The 14,747-nt window shown below is 36.9% G+C and overlaps 1 protein-coding gene across 1 annotated transcript in view; it reads right to left on the bottom strand.

Moving 5' to 3' along the window:
- CFAP91 (cilia and flagella associated protein 91) overlaps window positions 1-14,747 on the bottom strand; it is a gene marked incomplete at both ends in the record, with an annotated part of 34,464 nt that overhangs the window by 17,839 nt on the left and 1,878 nt on the right. The window contains 6 exons of the mRNA XM_084232672.1: window positions 835-992; window positions 5,074-5,251; window positions 6,747-6,928; window positions 7,871-7,927; window positions 9,007-9,087; window positions 10,064-10,221. Coding sequence (XP_084088798.1) covers window positions 835-992; window positions 5,074-5,251; window positions 6,747-6,928; window positions 7,871-7,927; window positions 9,007-9,087; window positions 10,064-10,221 — 814 coding nt within the window. The remainder of the gene's footprint in view (window positions 1-834; window positions 993-5,073; window positions 5,252-6,746; window positions 6,929-7,870; window positions 7,928-9,006; window positions 9,088-10,063; window positions 10,222-14,747) is intronic.

Genomic DNA, 14,747 nt, shown 5'->3' with positions numbered 1-14,747 from the left:
GCAAATACAGCTATCACATTAAATGCTAATAAATGAGAATTTTTAACTTAAATTTAAAATATTTATTTAGTCATTCTTAATCCTCCACTGACTTCTCTTCACATATAAAGTAAAGATATTGGGCCTCCCCGGTGGCGCAGCGGTTGAGCGCTGGGTTGCAAAGCTGCCCGCGGCCTCTGCAGCGCTGGTTCGATCCCCGGCAGCTCCCCGGCCACCGGAGGAGGGTCCCACATGGCGCGCAGACCTTTCCTGCCGCCCGCCGCTCCCCTCAGCAGTGTACTTCCGGTCCTTCTGCCTGCTCTGCTCTCCGCTCTGGCTCTGGTGAATTCTCTCACCCTCCTGTGCTTCTGACTATACCCAGTGCATGCATAAACAAAACAAACAAACAAACAAATAAATAAATAAATAAAACATGCCTCTAAAAAAAAATAATAAAAAAATAAAGTAAAGATATTTATAGTACATAAACAAATATACTGCATATCTTTAATATTAAAATTTCATGGAAGTGGGTGAAGTCGGAAATAAGATGTCTCTTTTAGGAGGCAATAATGAAAAAAAGGCTGAGAAATGAATGTGGAGAGACCAAAATCTAAACACACACACACACACACACACACCCCATAATCTCAACAACTTAACTGCATGTTAGAACATGATCACTTGATTTCCTTCTATTCTTCTACCATTGAGAAATAAATCATCTCCCATCCCTTACCCATTTGGTAACACTAGGATCAAAAAAGAATTATGTCATAGTTAAATTAGGTTTGGTCAAAGATCCAAAGAAAATAACTTTTTTCCATTCTCTTTTTTTTTTTTTAACACCATTACCTGATACATGTTTGTGTTGAATTTTAGCCACTTTTGCCTCCTTTGCTTCCTGCAGTTTAGACCATTGGGCATTCAAGCGTTTCATGTTCACTTCATTTTGATTCTCATCACGCTTCTTCAGCAGCTCTTTTAAAACTTCCAGGCGAATCTCCTGTAGTCTTCAAGTACATGGTAAAACATAAAGAAATATATGTATTTCAAACAGACTGTTCTACTAAAGAAAAAAGGAACACCTGCTATAAACAGGATCTTCTCTTTGGACTGATATCATATTCATGTATTTTAAAAAGACTACTGTGAGCAACAAGAGCAAAAATAAACAAGTAGAATTACATCAAACCAAAGAGCTTCTGCAGAGTGAAAGAAAGCATCAACAGAATGAAAAGATAACCTACTAAATGGGAGAAGATATTGGTAAATCATGTCTGAAAAGGGGTTAATATCCAAAATATATAAAGAGCTCATACAACTCAATAGCAAATAAATAGCCCAATTGAAAAATGGGCACAGGATCTGAATAAACATCTTTCCAATGAAGACATACAGATGGTCAATAGGTGCATGAGAAGATGTTCAAAATCACTAATCATGAGGGAAATGTAAATCAAAACCCTAATGAGCTAGCTCCTCACACCTAAGAGAACAGTTATTATCCAAAAGAAAAGAAATAGCAAGGGTTGGTGAGGATGTGGAGAAAATGCTGGCAAGAATATGGGAATCATGATGCACTATTGATAGGAGTGTAAATTGGTGCAATCTGTATGGAAAACAGTATGAAATTTCCTCAAAATTTAAAGCATGGGCCTCCCTGGTGGCACAAGGGGTTAAGATGCAACCTATGAAGCTGTCCACAGCCTCTGCAGCACGAGTTCGATCCCCTGGCTGGGAGCAGCCCACATGGTGCAGCAGACCTTTCCTCTCTTGCCCACTGCTCCCCTCAACAGTACACTTTGGTCAATCTGCCTGTTCTGTTCCCCACTCTGTCTCTGGTGAATCCTCTCACCCCCATGCCTCTGGCCTGCATCCCAGCTCTTGAACGCATAAATAAATCTTAAAATTAAAAATTAAAAGCAAAACTACCATATGATCTAGCAATTCTACAGCTAGGTATTTATCCAAAGAAAACAAAAATATTTGCACCGCCATATTCAATGCAACATTATTTACAATGGCCAAGACATGGAAGCAAACTAAGTTTCCATCAATGGATGAATGGATAAAGAAAGTGTAGTGTATGTGTGTGCATGTGCACACATATATGTATGCACATACAAGGGAATATTATTTAGTCATAAAAAAGAATAAAACCTTGCCACCTGTGACAGCACGGATGAACCTCAAGGAAATTTTGCTAGGTGAAATGTCAGAGAACAACCAATACTATATGCATATAGTATATGCTTATGTGTAGAATGTAAAAAAGACAAAAACAAAAAAATCAGGCTCATATATAGAGACCAGATTGGTGGCTGCCAGAGTTGGGGGACAACGGGGCTCAAATGGTATAAAGTAATAAGACATGAGGAAATGATGCACAGCCTATGGCTAATGTTAATAATACTGTATTGTATATTTGAAAATTGCTAAGAGACTAGATCTTAGAAGTTCTTCTCACAAGAAAAAGAAACTTTTGTAATTTCGTGTGGCAACGGACAGTAATTAGACTTACTATGGTGATCATTTTGCAAAATATATAAATATCAAATCATTATGTTTACATCTAACATAATGTTATATGACAATTATACCCAAACAAACAAACAATAAAAAATGACCATTCTAACAAAAATGTGACAGATGAATTGGAGGTATACGGGAGGCACCACAATTATAAGTCTCTATATAACAGGAATGTATATGGGTATAGTTCTAAAGGATGAAGGAGAGTATACCAGATAGATGGGGTGGATCGGCCTAAATAAACAAGATGTTTGTGCACAGTTGCAGGTTGACTGGTATTGCTGGAGGATGAAATAATAGGAAGAGTAAAGAGAAGGTGTGGTGGGGGCACCCTATCTTAAGCAGGGAATGTGAAAAAAAAACGTTGGTGTCTGCACATTTGTTTTCTTTCCCCTTACATCACCTTGTTGTCCCAAGGCTACTTTGCTAATAGGTATACAACCGTGTACAGATGACCTCAAAATCTGTACCTCCAGCCTAGATAGTTCTGAACCAGAGTTGTCTACTTATATCTGCAGCTATCACAACCTCAAAATAACCCACTCATTTTGTTCCTCCGGAAATCTACAGCTTCTCTTCTATCTTTTTCCCTCTTCCAATGACTGCTCCTCTGAAACACTTCCTGCATCCACCCCCTAGCTCATGTTTTTGTCACTCCCTCCTAATTTGGACTTTTGTTAGTCTAATCTCTCCTGGTTCCTATCTTGCTCTATACAGCTGTCAAGATTTTCCTTCCTAAAATAGATATGAATATTTTACTCCTACTTAAAAATTCATACATTAATTTATTCAGTCAAAAAATGTATTCAGTCACTTATTTGTCAAATATTTATTAGGAGCTAGCCATATGTCAAGGCAAGGAACAGACACCTATTAACCCGTACTTACCACACAGACAGATAAACAGCAGACTGTGGGAGAAGAAATAACAGCACACTTATTCCCAGTGGACTACGGGGACGATGGGGGATAAAGGGTCCTTAGACAGTAGTTCTCAAACTCAAGCATGCATCAGATAACCTTGAGGGATTGTTATGATATAGATTGCTGGGTCCCAACCTCCTGATGCATCAGGTCCGGGAAGGGGCCTGAGAATCCGCAACTCTAACAAGTTCCCATCTAATGCTGATGTGCTGGTCTTTGGGCCACACTTTTGACTTGGAGCACTGTCCAGAATATAGTAAGCACTCTGTATGTGTTACATGCTTTAAAAATGTCATCATCATTGATATTATCATTTACCTGACAGCTTCTAGTCACAATTAAACATCCAGATCAGAGGCAGCCCCTTTTTTTACTTTCCCCAAATTTCCATTTATCTCAATCAGAACTAATTGTTCTCAACTGCATTTCCCTGGCTTTATGTATATAGAGAAGTGTTAGTCTGAGAGTTGTTAGTCTGAAAGTTTTGTCCCATCACCTCCCCCACTGTTGCCCCAATGAACCAGGAGAAGCTCTGTCTGGGCACAGAAATTTCCTACTCATTCCTTTTTCCCTCACTCACAGCACAGAATCCAGCACAAAGGAGGGACTCAAAATATATTTATCAAAATTATCCTCAGCTTAAAAAGTACTCAGTTTCTCAGGTGATGTCTTCATTCTGATCAGAAGCATTTTAAATATTATTAATCCTTCTCACAAGAATATACCTCTCCAAATTATAGCAACAAATTTAAATTTCAAGAGACAGGATTTTTGCTCCAAACATCATTTTCTGCCAAACTGCAAACTTTCATCAAAATGGTCACAACATCTGGATTCACTGTCAATCAGATGATGTTGACAAAGAAAAACATATTTTGAATTCAGAACCAAGCTGAGTCCCTAACTTTTTGATTCCTAACTTTTTAGTGTCTAAGCATACTGCCAGGGGCCCTGGTAGCATTGCTACAAGCACAGCCTGGAACAAAGGACAACCTCCACAAATTCCCTTCCTTTCTTTCTTGCTAGGGACTTGTAACTTGTTGGATCTCATCACTTCTATATATTCCAGTGACAAATTCATTACTAAAATATATCAGTTAAAATAATTGAAAACAACCAGAAGTACTGAAGCATATTGTTATTTAGATGCTATGAGTTCTCTGTTGATTAAAGAATTCTATAATTTGGAAATGCCCAATTAACTGTAGCTAGAACTTTTAAGTGTCCTGACTATGAATCCAGCACCAGGAAGATTAGAGATGGGGTTGGTGAGGAAACTGTTGGAAGGATATAAATAGGGTCAAGGCCCAGGGGTAGTGGCACTGGAAATGACAAGAAGGGAACATTTTTCAGAAATCAGTGGAATTCTGACAGTCTAGATTAGATACTACAGAAAAGGGGAAGTGTCAGAGATGTCTTGAGAAATTGTTCAAATCTGGGTTCCATGTTGAACTTTACATGCAAAGAGGGCATTATACATTTTTGTACTACTGGTGAGAAAATTTGGAGTTTTTGTTTTTGAAGGAACCAGAAATCCAATTTCTTGTCCTTACAGGTTGAGGATTACTTTAAACCTATACATTTGGGAAAACACTGTACAGATAAAATGAGTTGTCTAAGTGACTAAGAACCTACTTTTCAATTTCCTGCTCTCTGAAGGCCCATTCCTTCCTCTCCATTGCATCCATCATCTTCCTCCTTTTCTCAAACTGGGAGGTGTCACTCAGAGATGGAAGAGTGGCTTCCCAAGCACGCTTCTCCCGGGCTCGTTCTATCATCTCTATTTCAGCTTGTCCTGCAGGGAGACCTCGACCTACAGGAAGGGTGATGCAAAAAACACGTTAGAAATATACTGACAAACTCATACACCTATCATTATATAACCTACTCCCTTTCAGTTCCTGTCCTTTTTAAATTCAAACATTATGAGAAGATGAAATGATATTAGGAAAGATCCTTCAGATGTACCTCACAGCCTGTTAACTGTGCCCTGTACTGCTTCCTATTAATAATTCAGACAGAGGACCATTTTAGTTGTGTATAAGATGAAAATAGGTTTGTGAAGAACATTATGAGATTACTGAAAAATGACAGCTTGGAATACTCTGTATTTGATAAATGTCTATTGTGAAATAAAAAGAAATATCAAAGTTACTTGCAGAAGGCCATAGCTGATAAGCAGTGGAAATCAGGATCTGAACAATGCAATCTGACCCTTGTGGTTTTATGCACTACACTATACTCCTCTCTAATAAAAACAGTTGTGAAAGAAAAAAATGAATGATACTGACAAGTTAATATCATACTGTACACTAAACAGTTGAAAGCTTTACCTCTAAGATCAGGAGCAAGACAAGGATGCTTACTCTTATCACTTCTATTCAACATATCACTGGAAGTCCTGGCCAGAGCAATTAGACAAGAAAAAGAAATAAAAAGCATCCAAGTTGGACAGGAAGAAGTGAAATTGCCACTATTTACAAATTACATGAACTTTTATACAGAAAACCCTAAAGATTTTACAAAAAAAAATTTCAGATCTAGTAAAAGATCAATAAAATCACAAGACACAAAGTCAACATACAAATATCAGCTGTGTTTTTATATGCTAACAACTACTTAAAATTTTTCTGGATATTGCCAAATGTTGTTTGCTCAAGCCCACTGAGATTCTCCTGATCCTTCCTCACAGACACACTTCCTCACTTGTCCCCAACTAGCTTCTACCTAATCTCAACTGCTACAAATAAAAATTTCAAAGTTTACAGATTATAAATATACATATATGTATACATATATATACACATGCACATATATAAATCTCTCAGATACACTGAAAATGAAATTTCTGGGAGTTTTGTTGTTCTTGTTGCTTTCGTATATTTTCTGGGAAAAAAACGGTGCTAATTTTCATGGTATGGTTATACTGGGAACAGAGACTTGGATTATAATTGCTTAAAGGTATAAAATATTTTATATCTGAGACTGATTTTGGTTTGTATTGTAAAGTAGGAATCAAGAGGGTAGGTGAGTAATCAACAAAACAAGAACAAAATTAAGTTGAAATAAAACTTCAGCTTCAGGAGCACAATAAACCCCCTCTTAGTGAAAAGGGCCTAACTCTCACTCCTTGAACAAAAGTATTATAAAAAGTATGAATCTATGAAGTAGCTCTGCTGAGCAAGATATTTTAAATATCACCATTTTAAACCACTGTTGTTTCCATGTGTGTCATTTCCAGGAACTAAGTAGCACACATGGTTATGAAGACTGTCATCTGCGAATGCTTAAGAGAATTACCAACTCACCCCAAGTAAGAGTAGCCAGAGTCAAGAGCTCAGGGATTGAGTCCTGACATATTACATATTCTGGAGAATACGGATCTGTTTGAACTTCAGCATCCCGATAATCAGTCTGAGTGCCCACTGAGGACTTCATAAGGATGGGTGGGTACTGAGCAGGAGCAGGAGGAAAAGCATATGGTTCAACCCTAAAAAAATTATTTTTAAAAATTAAGACCTGATATAATCACTTATAATGCTATATAATTAAGGAGAAATAAGTCCTTGAGCTTCACTAAGTCCACTTATCCTTCAAAAATTCACAGGCACAAAGTTAGTTATCTGGTAGGCAGGATTATACCCAATAATCTTGAGAAAATTACCTTATTCTTACTTCTGCTGAGAAACTGAAGGAGTATTAAAAACGTACGTCTACTCACCAAAGTGCCTATCTTTCTGTGTATAACTGGGAAGACCTGTGGCACAGAGCTATAAAAGGGGCATCCTAAGGTATCAGGCAATTGCTTCTGAACCTGTTCAGGATAGCTACATTCCCTGGTTTCTTCCTTCCCTATTTTTGTTACACACCTAATTTTAGCTGCTTCCCTTCAGAAAAACAGTAGAAAAGAAAAAGAGATGTTTTCTGATTTTTTTAAAACCAATCCTTTTTCTGAATAGGTGAGTCAATAATTAACCCTGAGATCACTTGACTAATCATGTAGAAGTCACCTTGTGTGTTGCACAAAAAAATCACTCCAGATATTTTAAAATACTAAATGTGAAAGTAAAACTATAAGGAACTAACAGAAACATAGGAAAATATTTATATCATCTTTGAGTGAAAACCATACCATTAAAAGGAGTATATCTTACATCATTCCTACAATATATATATGAATATATGTATATATCTACCCAAAGGAAAAGTTATAAGTAAAAAACAACTTACCCTCAATATGTCTAATGCTTTCAATTATTTTCTATTCTAGTTCATTTTTTTAAATGTTGCTTATGAACTACTAGAAAATTCCATGACCTTCTAATGGGTTGTGATCCACAGGTTAAAAAATTGAGGGAACTATCTTCTGCAGACAAATTTGGAAGCATACAATAAATAAATTGGTAAAAGTTTTAAAATAATGGTTACTTACTTGGTTTCTGAAAAAACAATACCAAATGGCATCTGTTCATAAAATGGAAGGAGAGGCCTAGGGGAGAAAGGAAAATACAATGTGTGAGACTTTTGAATTGTGTGCAGTCTGAACTTTCTTCACCTCTAGCATTTTCCCTTAAAATCAGTGAGCTTGATTATCCAATTTATGAGTAATCCTCATTGGGAGTGGGGAGATTCTTCTTTAAATACAAATCTCCAGGTCTAGCCAAGGAAAATTCATCAAATATAGGTAGAGCCAATGAATCTGCATTTTTAAATGAACATTCCAATTTTTCTGTGCAGATGGTAAACAAGCCACACCTTAGAAAGCTTGAGCTTTAGCTGGCCTTTAGCACCCAGCAACTTCTCAAGTTCCCTGAGACATTCTAAAATTCCCAATAATTTAAGTTTAAAAGCCCCCACCAAAATGTCTAAGAATTGAGTACACTAAGAATTTAACATTACTGCAAAAACGTTAGCATCATAAAATTTCCAAAAGGAGGTTGCTCATAATAACAATGTGGATTATAAATTTACTTCCTCAAGGAAGCTTATGCAGATATGTAGCAAGACTATTTTTCTAATTCAGATAATACCTATATGGAAATCCTTGTCTTATTTTAATTTTATCTGAGTATATTATTATTGTATGAGTATTAGTCACAAATGAAACAAAGTGAATCCTTTCACCATGTTGATTCTGGCAACACTAACACAAAGAGAGCAAATATCACCTATTTGTCCACTTTTAAAATTTTCCCATGACTGTCATGGCATCTCTGCTGTATCTCACTTTGTCTGATGACTTTATTTTGTTCTCAAATATGCATTCTTATTTTCATCTAATACCTCTGAAATCAGGAGGAATTAGCTGGAATCCTGGCTCTGTCACTGGCTATGTGACCTTGAGCAATTTACTTCTCATCTCCTCGTCTCAGCATTTTTACTGGTAAAAAAATGAGGATAATATATCCTATCCTACATTTCTATTATGAAAATTGATAATACATATGTAAAACACTTAAAATGGTGCTTTGCATATTTCATGCACTTAAAAATGACAGCTGTTATTACTATTATAAAGAGGCTCTCTAATAATATCAGGGTTCCTATTCATTAATAATTACTTTCTACCTTTCAAAATATTTATAGCGATTCTTGCCAGTAACCTGAGGATCTTCATACACTGCAGGCATCTGAAAACAGGTGTCAATTCTAAAACAAAGCAGAAAAATATTATTCAAGTCTGAAGTATTATTTCCAAATATAATTTCTATTTAATATTTCTACACCTATAAAGTAGGAGATATAATTGGCATCTTAGAATAAGAGCAAAGTCTTTTCTAACATGCATCTGACCTACATCTCAGACTAGATAACAAAAAATAGGAATTAAGATTTATGAATTCTCACATACAAAAATGCTCACTAAAGTGAGATGAATGGTAGCATTCGTTTTTAATATACAAGACAGAGCATGTAAATAATTAAAAGATGAAGGTGTTCAAAAGATTTGGTTCTGAAGTTGAAAATCTCCCCAAAAATAGACTTGCAAATTCTAAGATGGATCAATGAACAAATTCAGTCAACCTCTTCCTTTGGTGGCAAGTTGTCATACATACATACATACATACATACATATGTATGTATGCCAACCTTTGCGAACGTCTACTAACCAATAAAGAATATCTACTAAGCAATAAATCTATAACCACTGCTCCTGAATCAGGCTTGAGTTACTCAAAAGAGTTAAGAGAGATAATTTGGGGTCAATTTACCTAAGTAGAAGATCATAATTGTACCTTTTAAAATAATAGAGAAAAATAAATACAAATTATTTTTTAATTTTTTTTAAAGATCCATCTATTCATGTATACAAGAACCGGGGCACAGGCGAGAGGTGTGGGGGGGTGAGAGGATTCACCAGAGACAGAGTGGGGAGCAGAACAGGCAGACCGAATGAAATACACTGCTGAGGGGAGCAGCGGGCCAGCCAGGAGAGGTCTGCTGAGACATGTGGGTAGCTCCCTGGCCAGGGATCGAACTCGTGCTGCAGCAGCTGCGGACAGCCCCATAGATTGTGTCTTAACCCCTTGCGCCACCAGGGAGGCCCAAATACAAATTTTTTAAAAAGAAAAAACTCATTAGAAACATGAGATTTTTTCAGTAGCTGAAGGTACGTAACACATACGCAGCAAGTTGCTGAAGAGCTTCTCTGTGTTTCTCTTCAGGTCTCTTCCATTCCCGACTGATAAATTGTGGCACGGGGTCTGACTTGCTCAAATACAGAGAATATCTCGGATAATGGATCAAGTTACTGAACATGGTTCGGAACCTGGGAACTTTCTTCTAATGTTAGGAAAAGGAGGCAGGGAGGAAAAGCACAAACTTATACCATCAGACTTTCTAAAGCATTTCACTTATAAAAGTTTATATTGTAAACTTTTTTTAAAAAGTTAGAAAACAGTATATACTGAATAGAAAGAAGGGTTGTTGGTATGTGCATGGACTCTCTCTAGAAAGATACCCAAGAAACCGATGGCATTGGCTAATTATGTGAAAGGAGCTAAGAATAGAATTTATTTCATACTATATATGCTTTTGTATTACCTGAATTCTTTCAACACAGGCATATGTTACTTTTTCCCACTGAACTAAATTAGATTCTAATGAGTCCTATAGTCCTTTAGTCCTATTAACATTAATCCACACTATGGGTCATAAATATACAGATGTCATGCCCCCTAATAATCATCGCAAAATAGTTTTTGTAGAATATAAAATTTAGTAGAGGTGTAGTGACGAGTCAATCTGATCAAACATGGTTAGGGTTCAAGGGAGGAAGTAACTTTTCCACTATGGATGTATTAGACCTACCAGTTTGCTTTGAATCAGGGTGACTTGGACATTTGCCTTTTTGTGGTCTTTCTCACTTGACACAGTAAACAATGGATCTATAAAAATAAATAAGGTAGTATAAGAAAGAGAATATATCTATTCTAAGACTGAAAATAATGACAAAGCAATAGAATTTTTTAATTGAACAACAAATTAGAAAATGCAAACACTGCTTATCTCTGAGGCATTCATAGCATTGTTTCCCTACCACCAAGGACAGTCTGTTAGTGCATTTATTTTCTGTGTATTCCAAAGTCAGCTTGTAGAGTTGGCATGGAAAAGGAGACCTAACACACTCTTTTGTCTCCTACAAACAAACCTTCTGGGTCTACGCAGACCTGCGTAGCTCAAGAAATACTCCAAGAGGAAACACCATGTATATATGCACAATGCCCGTTTACAAGTGAAAGAATCAATAAATTTGGGCATAACATCACATATTCAGTATACAGGGAAGATACAAACCTTAATAGCACCCCAGAATTGGTAAACATGGTAACAAAATGTTATTCTCTAACAAGAGATAAACAATATCAGCTATCTTCAGAATTCGCCTTTAGGTTTATAAGATTGTTGATGAGGGGACTGTTATTTCTCCAAAGTTCAAGACATTGTCCTGCTATTATAAGTGTGTCCTTGGTAGGTATAGTTATAAAATAACAAAGAATATTCATGACTGTCTATACCATCCCTTAAAAATCATCCAATTTGACATTAAATTCACAAGCAACCTTCAGGTACATACTTGATCTCTTTTATCTCTTTTTTTTATACATGACCTTAAATATAAAAATAATTGGTAACATTAAATAAACAACCAGGTCTCAAACTTTTCTCTGTACTAATTCACTTATTCTGTGCAACAATTCCACACTTGGTCTGTTTTTCAGATGAGAAGAGTCAAGTTTCAAAGAATTTGGTAAAGTGTGCAGATGACTTAAACTAGTCAGTGATAGAGGTGGGAATTAAACCTTGGCTTTCTGATTCTAAAATTTAACTCTTCAGCTGTACGCACTGCAACTTTGAGATAGTTCATATAATCGAGGGTTAAGAATTTTTTTCTGCACCACTATTCCACCACTATATCCTCTTTGTTTTTTTTTTTTTAATATTTATTTATTTATTTATACAAGCACTGGGTACAGTCAGAAGCGCAGGCAGGTGAGAGAACTCACCAGAGCCAGAGCGGGGAACAGAACAGGCAGAATGACGAAATACACTGCTGAGGGGAGTAGCAGGCACAGCAGGAGAGGTCTGTCGTGTCATGTGGGACCCTCGCCCGGTGAATGAGGATTGAACTGGCGCTACAGAGGCTGTGGGCAGCTTCGCAGCCCCGCACTCAACCGCTGCGCCACCAGGGGAGGCCCATCTTTTATCCTCTTATACCCTTTCCTCCTCCTCCCTCTTAACTTCAGAGCCTCAGCATGTTTACTGATGTTCACTGGTTTTTTGACAGTGTTTTAAATTATTGAATTATTAGCTATATAGATGTCTGGTATTTGTTTTTATCATTCTGACTTACTTTGCTACACATATTTCTCTCAAACTCTCTCCATTTTGTTGAAAATGTCTGCATTTCGTCCTTTCTTATAGTTATATAATAGTCCATGATGTGGATATACCACATCTTCTTAATCCAATCATCCATCAATGGGCATTTAGGCTGCTTCCATAACCTAGCTAATGCTGCTATAAACATTGTGGAAGATATGGAGTTTTATGTTGATGGTTTCATATTCTTTGGATAGATGCCCAGGAGTGGAATTGCTACGTCATATGGTATTTCCATTTTTTTTTTTTAAAGCTAAATCCAGATTGCTTTCCATAATGGTTGAACTGGTTTACACCCCCATCAACAGTATAGTAAGGTTCCTTTTCAACATATCCTTTCCAATACTTGCTGTTGAAGGTCTTTTTAATATGTGCCAGCAGGAGGCAACTTAGCTCTGATCTTCCCTGATCTGGTTTTAGTCTGTCCTAGTTGTATTATGCGTCCTATTCATGAATAACTGTGAAACAGACTGTTTTACTTGAACAATCCAAACTTTCATTTGACCTAAGTGGATTTTTGTTTCTTGCAAGGGACATTAGTAATCCCTCTGTAAAAAAAAAAAAAAAGAGAGAGAGAGAGAGATACTTTCAGTCATAAAAAAATCATCCAGTTTAAGTCCTAGCCAGAGCAATAAGACAAGAGAGACATACAAGGAATCCAAATAGGCAAGGAAGAAGTCAAACTATCACTATTTACGGATGATATGATAATATACATAGAGAACCCCAAAACTCCACAGAAAAACTAATTAAACTAATCAATCAGTTTAGTAAAGTGGCAGGATACAAAATCAATGAACAAAAATCAGTAGCCTTCCTATACACAAACAATAAATCTGAAGAAGAAGAAATCAAGAAAACCATTCCTTTTATTATTGAAACAAAAAAAATCAAATACTTGGGAATAAACCTAACAAAAGAAGTAAAGGACCTATACAAAGAAACTGTAAAACACTATTAAAAGAAATAGAAGTAGACACAAAGAAATGGAAAGACATCCCTTGCTCATGGATTAAAAGAATTAACATTATCAAAATGGCCATCCTACCAAAAGCAATTTACAGATTCAATGCTATTCCAATAAAAATTTCAATGTCATTCTTCAAAGAATTAGAAAAAATATTGATGAAATTCATATGGAGCCACCAAAACCCCCAAATAGCCAAAACCCTCCTGAAAAAATAATGAAGGGAATGGAAGCATCACTCTCCCAGATTTCAAACTGTACTACAAAGCTATAATAATCAAAACTGCATGATATTGGAACCAGAACAGACACATGGACCAATGGAACCGAATAGAAAACCCAGAAATAAACCCACAGATCTATGGTCAACTAATATTTGACAAAGGAGCAAAGACTATGCACTGGAGCAAAGAAAGTTTGTTCAATAAATGGTGCTGGGAAAATTGGGTCGCTACATGCAAAAGAATGAAGCTTGACTACTACCTCACACCATGCACAAAAACCAACTCAAAATGGATTAAAGAACTAGACAAAAGAGCCTCGCCAGTGGCACCGCGGTTGAGCGCTGGGTTGTGAAGCTGCCCGCAGCCTCTGCAGCGCCTGTTGGATACCTGGCTGCTCCCCGGCCACTGGAGGAGGGTCCCGCATGGCGCACAGACCTCTCCTGCCGCCCGCTGCACCCCTCAGCAGAGTACTTCCGTCCTTCTGCCTGCTCTGCTCCCCGCTCTGGCTCTGGTGAATTCTCTCACCCTCCCGTGCTTCTGACTGTACCCAGTGCTTGTATAAATAAATAAATAAATAAATAAATAAATAAATAAATAAATAAATAAATAAATAAATAAATCTTTAAAAAAAAAAAAAAAAAGAACTAGACATAAGACCTGAAACAATAAAATACATAGAAGGAAATATAGGCAAAACACTACATGACATGCACCTCAAAGACATCTTTACAGACACATCACCCAAAGCAGTGATAGTGAAGGCAAAGATAAACAGCTGGGACTACATCAAATTAAAGAGCTTCTGCACAGCAAAAGAGACAATAACAAAAACAAAGAGAAACCCCACCGACTGGGAGAACATTTTTGCACACAACACTAATGATAAAGGACTGATCACCAAAATCTGCAAAGAGCTGATGAGACTCAACAAAAACAAAGAAAATAATCCAGTCATAAAATGGGCAGAAGAGCTAAAAAGAAACTTCTCTGAAGAGGAAATACAAATGGCCACCAGGCATCTGAAAAAATGTTCAGTGTCACTTGCAATCAGGGAAATGCAAATCAAAACTACAATGAGATACCATCTCACACCAGTGAGAATGGCACATATTAAAAAAACTAGCAACAACAAATGTTGGCGAGGATGTGGAGAGAAAGGAACTCTTCTGCACTGTTGGTGGGAGTGCAAACTGGTCCAACCACTATGGAGAGCTGTGTGGAGATTCCTCAACCTA

The sequence above is a fragment of the Talpa europaea genome (assembly GCF_964194135.1).
Source record: "Talpa europaea genome assembly, chromosome: 4".
Lineage (NCBI taxonomy): Eukaryota > Metazoa > Chordata > Mammalia > Eulipotyphla > Talpidae > Talpa > Talpa europaea.
Note: the sequence above shows the minus strand (reverse complement) of the source record. Positions and strands in the feature narration are given on the sequence as shown.